Here is an 8983-nt window from a genome sequence, read left to right as displayed (position 1 = left end):
GAATGTGGACGTGTTCAAATAATTGGATTTAAATGTAAGTATGTTGTTATTTTTTCTCAATATATTGATTAATTAGTGAAAAAAATAACAATTAATATAATTGGTACAATAATGATAAAAATAGATAACTAAAGAATGATTTGTTTAGTGGTATAATATAGTTTATATATTAGTAGTAGACTAATAGTATGATTTTGTATAATAGTTGTTATTCTAATAGATGTAGTATAATTTATATAAATAAAATTATTATTTGTGAATATATTCTTGATAGATAACAATAAACAATTATTGAGTAATATGATTTGTATATAGATAAATAATTATTCATATTATAGTTATCACTAGATTAATACAATTTATATAATAATTATTCTCTTAATGTGTATAAATTATAATGGAATTTATTAGTTAATATACACATAAACTTGTACACAAACAAATCGATAATGATAAAGAATTAAAGAATAATACTTTATATAATTATATTTGTTGTTAAGTTATAATAATAGAAGATAGTTAAGATATAAACTAATATAAACTAAGATGATGGAGATGTATCATGTAGTTATAAATAAGGAGTTTTATCCCACATTGAAAGAAAGGGCAACACATCCAAGAACATGTAGCTATAAAAGAGAATCATCCAATACAATATCTTTCAACCCAAAAGCTCAAGTCCAATATTAAGTGTAAATTGTAACTTATAAGTTGTGACTTGTGACTTGTAGTCTCGTTGAAATAAATACTAAAACAAGAAGAAATGCAAAAAAAAAATTTACGAACTGCCGAACCTGCCCGGAACCGGCGGTTTAGGCCAAAAACCGGCGGTTTTGAACTGCCTCGTGAACCGGCGGTTTTTTGAACCAGAACCGCCGGGACCCTTGGCGGGTCGGTTCCGGTTAATGGGAATGATGAACCGTGAACCGTCGGTTCATGAACCGGAAAAAGCGGTTTCCGACCCGTGTGCATGCCTAGGAAATCCTATGTCATATAGCTGATACAGAGGGAGAAGATAGTGGAGAATGATGAGCCGGAAGAAAATGGGGAGGAGGGAGAGAGAGAGAGAGGAAACTGACCTACAACTATCACTGCATGCAGTGTGGGGGAAAGATGGGCCTCAAGTAATGAGAATCAAGGGAATTTGTCAGAAGAGAGCTCTCAAAATACTGATAGACACATGCAGTACTCATAATTTCTTGAGTGCTAAAACAGCTGGGAAGATCAATTGTGACTTAACCCCATTTCAGCGATTGAAGAGTTGTTTGATGAGTTGGGAAATGCTGCTTGGTTTTCAAAGATAGACTTAAGGTGTGGATACTGGCAGGTGAGAATGAAGCCCGAGGATGTATACAAGACTGCCTTCAAAACACACTCTAGTCACTATGAGTTCTTAGTGATGCCATTTGGCTTTACCAATGCCCCGACTACATTTCAAAATCTGATGAATATTATTTTCAGAGAGCATCTGAGGAAATTTATACTAGTCTTTTCTTATGATATTCTCATGTATAGCAAGAGTAAAGGAGAGCATGAACAACACTTAACTATAGTGATGAAGCTGATGAAGGAGCATTGCCTCCTGGCCAAGAGATCCAAATGCAATTTTGGGTGCAGGAAGGTTGAATATCTGGGGCATGTGATCTTTGAAGAGGGAGTAGCTACAGATGAAGGTAAAATAAAGGCTGTTAAAAATTGGCCTCAACCTAGAACTCTCAAGCAGGTCAGAAGCTTTCTGGGATTAACTGGTTATTATAGGAGATTTGTGCACAATTAAGGGGTGATAGCTAGACCTCTGGTGGAAGTAATTAAGGGTACAGTGTTCAGCTGGCCACTTGCAGCTCAAGAAGCCTTTGATAAATTAAAGCTTGCTATGACAACAGCTCCGGTGCTTGCTTTGCCAGATTTTTCTATAGACTTTGTGGTTGAAACAGATGCCTCTGGAGTGGGAATAGGGGTAGTTCTGATGCAAGAGAAACACCCAATAGCCTTTATCAGTAAGTCCTTATCTCCAAAATATCAGTCTCTGTCAGTATATGAGGAGTTGTTGACAATTCTTATGGCAGTTAAAAAATAGTACCATTATCTTCAGTGTAAGAAGTTTATTATTTTAACTGATCACCAAAGTCTGAAGTACTTGATAGAGCATAAATTGACTACTCCTACTTAGCAAGCTTGGATGTCTAAGCTTATGCATTTTGATTATGAGATCAGACACAAGAAGGGCAGTGAGAATGCAGTAGCAGATGCCTTATCTCGAGTACCAAGGCCTTGACTTATGCTTTAACTTCCTTTATTATTCCCTTGGAGTTGATTGCAAAGATCAAAGCAACATGGGAGGTTGATTCACAAATTCAGAAAATATTGAAGGAAAAGCAACAGGATGCAGATTCACACCCTCAGTATACTTGGTGCAATGGGGAACTGAGAAGAAAGGGTAAACTGGTAGTAGGAAATGACTTACAATTGAAGGCTCAAATCCTATCTATCTTCCATGAATCTGTCTTGGCTGGACATTCTGGAGTATTGGGCACTTACAAGCGAATTTCTGCCCTATAGTACTGGCCTAAGATGAGGAAGGAAGTAAGGGAGTTTGTGAGGGTGTGTGTTACTTGTGAGAGATACAAACCAGGGAACTCCTCCCCAGCTGGTTTATTGTAGCCTCTGTCTATGCCTGTTGGCTGTTGCAATATTTACAGACTTGACTATGGATTTCATTGAAGCTCTTCCAAATTCACAAGGAAAAGATACAATTATGGTGGTGGTGGATAGATTGAGTAAGTATGCCCATTTCATGGCATTATCACATCTCTTTACAGCAAAAAAAGTAGCTGAAGTGTTTATGGATTCGATTTTTAAACTTCATGCAATGCCAACTAAGGTTGTGAGTGACCGAGGATCCATATTTACGGGAGCTTTTTGGCAGAAATTCTTCACACTCTTGGGAGTAGATTTGTTATACTCAACCGCTTATCACCCAGAAACTGATGGGCAATCAGAAGTGGTAAATAGGTGTCTGCAATGCTATTAAAGATGTGTTGTGGGAGAGAAACCGCATTCTTGGGCTCATTGGTTGGGATTGACTGAGTATTGGTACAATACCTCGTATCATTCTAGCATTAAGATGACTCCTTTTGAGGCCTTGTATGGCTTTGCTCCTCCCCTGCATGTCCCTTACCTACCGGGAGATTCAAATGTGGAGGCTGTAGACATTGCACTCCGAGATAGAGAGGAGATGATAACAATACTAAAAAAGAGCGTGCAAAAGGCCGTTGATAGGATGAAGAAGCAGGTTGATCAGCATAGAAGTGATAAGGAGTACGCGGTGGGAGATTGAGTTTGGTTGAAGCTGCAGAACTACAGGCAGAAGTCTATTCGAGGGCATCATCAAAAGTTTGAGCCGAAGTATTTTGGCCCTTATCAGGTGGTTGACAAGATTGGGAAGGTTTCTTATAGACTCAACTTGCCCTCGACGGCCAACATTCATGATGTGTTCTATGTTTCTCTGTTGAAACCGGCTGCTCCACCTACTGGCCCAGTGGCTGATCTTCCTCCAATATCACACATCAATGATGTTATACCACAGGCTATTCTGGAACGAAAAATGGTGAAGAGACACAATCAAGCGGCCACGAAATGGTAGATTCATTGGGCGGGTATGTCGCCGGCTGATGCCTCATGGGAATTTGCAGAGGTTATTAAGGAGAGGTTCCCTTGGTTCCTTGAGGACAAGGAACCTTAAGGAGGGGGTATTGTTGCTTGCACAATTATCTCGAGCAATATTTGTATGTGCATGCAACATAGCTAGCTGCGTGGTGCGGTACACGTGGCGTAGTTAATTACTAGATATTGTTAGCAAGATTAACGAGAATTAAGGAAGAAATCAAGGAGGATATATGGAATTGATAGGCGAGAATATTTACCAAATTATAGAATGTATTCAATGTAATTAGGTTTACCTTTTTTGTGTATTCGTGTAGCCTATATAAGTTGTACAATCTCTACACATTGAATATATTAAATAAGAATGATTCTATTACCCAATTGTTTACATGGTACCAGAGCAGGAAGAAGCTCTTAGGCGGCTCAGAAATTTCCTCATCATAGCCAATACACCAAACCCGACCCCGGCATAAGACCGAACTTACCCGAACCAGAAGAAACCGAACCAGAAACCTACAAACAAATCATGTCAGAAACAGAGGACGTGAAGAAGAACCCTTAACCAGATCAGCCAGGAAGATTAAAGAACAGCAAGAATGTCACCGTGGCATTCAAGCTCAATGGAAAGAACTACCCGTTGTGGTCTCGACTTATGAAAGTCAAGATCGGAGGCCGAGGGGCCTACCCACATATCCGGAACGAATCGCCAGAACCCGGGAGCAAGGGTTATGACGATTGGGAGGAAGACGACTTGGTGGTGTTTTCGTGGATCGTCGACAACATCGAAGACGGGATAATTGCCGACTTCGCACACCACTTGACAGCCAAAGCATTATGGGACAGCCTCGCAATCACATTCGAGAATAGCAGATAAGTACTCCCTCCGTCCAGCAATAGGAGTCCCAATTCTCCCGGGCACGGGTTTTAAGAAAGTTGTTAGAGTGTATAATAAATGGTGTGTGGTAGTGGAATTTGGGACCCACCAATTTTAGTTTAAATTAAAATTGAGCATAACCTATGGAATTCAAGAAAGCCAATTAAATTGATGTTTACCAAAGTTGAATGGCAGCCAATTAAATTGATGACTGCCAAAAGGGTAATTTACGTGCCTTTATAACAGTAGGAAGAATTCTTCAATTTTTGTTTGATTGCATGTAATAATGCAGCACGTTTCGGCTGACTCCATGGAATGCAATTGTACCTTAATGGCTGCCAAAATTTAAATTGGGAATAAGACATGGACAACTGAATTTAAAAAGAACACTCAATATATAAAAATATCCATTTCATTACAACTTGATCAAAATTAGGTGAAATCACCTCAATAAAGCTGCTCCAGCTGGTTGCTATAAATGCACCAACTACATAGAGTTTGAGGGAAATTTCCCTCTACAAAGAAATTGAGGGAAGGCAAATTTTCAAATTTCCCTCTTCAAAAAGTACAGTTACATTGATGGCTGCTATAAATGCATCAACTACACTCATTTAATCCACCTCACACCAACTCAAAATCTGAAAATCTACCAAAAACACTCCCAATCATCAAGTAAATTTAATTCCCTCAGAAAATTTTCATCATTGGGATGGATAATGGGCAGAGGCAAACCCTGCACTTGAGCAGCAATATCAAGAATAATGTGGTGCAGTTTCTACTCAAGCATAGCCATGATGGAGTACTATCAAGAGGGGCTGTAATGGAGGCAGCAGAAGCTCATGGCATCAGTAGGAAGACAGTATACAGGCTGTGGAAGGCAGCCAAGGAGCAGATGCAAAGGGGAGAACCTGCATTGATGGAAGGAAAGGTTAAAGGTTATCAACATGTTGACAGATTAGAACTTGATCAAGAAAAGGTTAGAAACTTATCTACTCTTGAAAGATCATCCCTGAGGAAAATGGCAGTAAAATTGAATGTGAGTAAGAGCACATTAGGTCATTGGGTGAAGCAAGGTAAACTAAGGCCACATACAAATGCAATCAAACCTGCCCTCACCAATATGAATAAAATAGCAAGAGCTAGATGGAGTCTTAGTCAACTTGAGCCACAGATTACTCAAGGTAGAGTTAAGTTTCAGAGCATGCATAATGTAGTTCATATAGATGAAAAATGGTTCTATATGACCAAGGTATCAGACAGGTACTACCTCTTGCCGGATGAGGATGAGCCATATAGGACATGCAAATCCAAGAGATACATCACCAAAGTCATGTTTATGTGTGCTGTCAGTAGACCACACTTTGGTATAAATGGGCAGTCCACTTATGATGGTAAGGTGGGAATATTTCCCTTCACTGAATTTCTGCCAGCACAGAGGAGGTCAAAGAACAGGGCAAGAGGCACCATGGAAACCAAAGCAATCAATTCAGTCACAAAGTCAGTAATGAAGGACTGCCTTATCCAACAGGTATGCAACATTTTTCATTCTATCAGATCTTAATAATTCTAAAAAGATCATCATCTAGTTATGTTATTGTTCTTGATGTCAGATTATACCTGCAATTAAGGCCAAGTGGCCTGTTGGGGCAAGTAAAGACATTTACATTCAGCAAGACAATGCAACCCCACACATAACTGCCATGGATGCAGATTTTCAGGCTGTTGCCAATTCAGATGGATTTAGAATCCAACTGATTTGTCAACCACCTAATTCCCCTGACACAAACATCTTAGACCTTGGATTTTTTAGAGCAATTCAATCACTGCAACATGAGAAACCTTGCAAGACTGTGGATGAACTTGTGTGGAATGTGTGTAGCTCATTTGAAGAGCTGTCACCACAAACTCTCAACAAAGTTTTCCTAAGCTTGCAAGCTTGCCTCAATGAAATCCTACAGTGTAGAGGTGGAAATGGATACAAAGTCCCACACATCAACAAGGACAGACTACAAAGAAATGGAGAACTCCCCAATGTGCTGGAAGTGGAGGAGGTTGTTGTGAGAGATGTGTTGCACTACTTACAAATGCCAGAGAACAGTGTTGGGGCAATATATGATATTGAGCCTCTGTCAAATGCATTTGGCTTCTAGGTCAGCATCAGATTGGGTATGGGATATTGGTCTGATCTTTTTGGTGTGTTTGGTCAGGCCATAGTGTTTAGTGAATAGGGTAGGCTGATTTTTTTGGGTGTGTTTGGTCAGCCCCTATGTTTTTTGGGTTAGGGTCTGAATTTTTTGGTGTTTTTGGTATACATACATAGTGCAAGCCCAGTGTAATGCACAGATTCAGGACAATGAATATGAGACCCTCAGAAAAGTTTCATCATAGGCCATTGGCTCTAGCCTCCAAACCAGAAATTGGGGTGGCTATTTCACACACAACAGGAACTACAATCATATCCCAGCAGATAATGTAGCAACTACAAACATATTCCATAAGTACTTGAGCAACAATGAAGCATTATGCAATCACCTCAGAAAAATGTCATCATATGCATAGTGAAAAGCCTCCAAACCAGAATTAAGGGGTGGCTATTTCACACACAACAGGCACCACAACCATATCCCAACAGATAATGCAGCAACCAAATTCCATTCCATCAAGTATATCAACAATGAAGCATTATGCAATCACCTCAGAAAAATGTCATCATAGGCATTGTGAAAAAGCCTCCAAACCAGAAACAAGGGGTGGCTATTTCACACACAACAGACACCACAACCATATCCCAACAGATAATGCAGCAACCGAATTCCAATTTCATCATAATCCATCAATTACATCAACAGATAATCACCACAAACATATTCCATCAGATAATGCAGTAGTGTAATCGGCCAAATAGTGCATATTTCATCATATTCCACATACATATTCCATCAGATAATGTAGTATTGTAATCAGCCAAACACAACATATTTCATCATATTCCAACCACAAATGTCATCAAATAGGCACAGATTAAACCTCCTAACCCATAAGGGGGTGGCTAAATCAACAAAACAAAATAGCCAAATTTAAACCCTAAAATCCAGAATCTCCAAACCCTACACAGGGGGTGATTCTTACACAACTCACAAGTTTAGAGGAGATCTTTCATGCCGGGTAAGAGAATCAGGAGGATCTCCTTGAACCAATCCTCTTCCTCAACAGGTCGCCTCCGCCTCTTCACTCGCGGAGCTTCAGGGTCCAAATTGGACTCCGATCTCTCGTAACCCGGCGTATCAGGGACAATAAGCTCAGATTCGAGCATGGTCGCCGGCGTATCAGGGACAATAAGCTCAGATTCGAGCATGGTCGATGGTATAGCTTCCAGATCTGGAGTTTCAAGGTACATAGGGGGCTGGGAATCGGTCCAGGGAGGGATGTCGACCGTCGGAGTTTCAGGAACAACGGTAGACATCGAATCACCCGCCTCCCAGGAGTATGTAGGAATAGGCGACAGGTGGGTTGCAATAGGAGTCGGGATCGACCCCTCCGACGGGTCGAACGTCCACTCCGGCGCCGGATTCAGCCGAGGCCAACGTGGAAGTTCAATGCGATTTCCAGCCGAATCTAACCCATAGATGGGGGATCGGGGTGGAGAGGGTGCATTTTCCATCGACGGTCGACGTGGGGGGAGGAGGAGGTGGAGATTTGGAGGAGGAATAGGAGGCGGCGGAGTTTAGGGTTTCGACGGATGAAGATAAGTGAAAGCGAGAGTCAGAGAGTGAGAGCATAGAAGTGAGAGAGTCAAGGGAGGGTAATGAAGAGAGTGAGAGAATATTGGGGGGGGGGGTTATTTTTTTAATGGCATTTGAGTAAATTAGTGGGAAGAGGGAGGCTAATTTAATTATCCAAATATGGTAAGTAGAACCGGGACTCTTATTCCCGGACATCCCAAAACGGAAAAACGGGACTCCTATTGCTGGACGGAGGGAGTATCTAATATATGATTTGGAGGAAAAGGCAATAACCATTAGACAGGGAGAGCTTGATTTGGAAACATATTACCGAAGGATCAATGGGCTATGGATCAACATTGACCGATGCCAGAAACAACCCATCACCTGCTGCGATAAGGGTGTAAACCAATACAGAATCCATTCGAACGAGAAGAGGCTGATCAAATTTCTGACCGGACTAAACCCGGAATATGATTCCATCAAACGGGAAATCCTCAAGGAGGACCCGTACCCATCAGTCGAAGCTGCTTACGGGTGGGTGAAGACGGAGGCGGCTTGAAGAAATCTCATGCCACCGGCATCGTCCCCTCCACCCGAAGCCATCGGCAATTACACCGGGGATGCATCACCTGGGGGAATCGGAAGTGGGTTCGCTGCCCATAATCAACATCCGCGACAAGGACCACCACCAAGACCCACCGCTACCAGCCGACCGGGGAGC

General features: G+C 41.2%; 1 protein-coding gene across 1 annotated transcript; it reads left to right on the top strand.

Moving 5' to 3' along the window:
* Nucleotides 1–5246: 5246 nt before the first annotated feature.
* On the top strand, nt 5247–6687 carry LOC121764314. Its single transcript, XM_042160356.1, has 2 exons — nt 5247–6065; nt 6148–6687. The coding sequence occupies exons 1-2, from the start codon at nt 5247–5249 to the stop codon at nt 6685–6687; spliced, it is 1359 nt and encodes a 452-aa protein (XP_042016290.1).
* The last annotated feature ends 2296 nt before the right edge of the window (nt 6688–8983 follow it).

Source organism: Salvia splendens, chromosome 14 (assembly GCF_004379255.2).
Source record: "Salvia splendens isolate huo1 chromosome 14, SspV2, whole genome shotgun sequence".
Lineage (NCBI taxonomy): Eukaryota > Viridiplantae > Streptophyta > Magnoliopsida > Lamiales > Lamiaceae > Salvia > Salvia splendens.
This window is presented reverse-complemented; position numbering and strand designations above follow the sequence as displayed.

Coding starts and splice junctions, on each gene's coding strand:
- LOC121764314 (XM_042160356.1), top strand. CDS start 5,247: ATGGATAATGGGCAGAGGCAAACCCTGCACTTGAGCAGCAATATCAAG. Junction 6,066..6,147: donor AGGACTGCCTTATCCAACAG/GTATGCAACATT, acceptor TCTTGATGTCAG/ATTATACCTGCAATTAAGGC.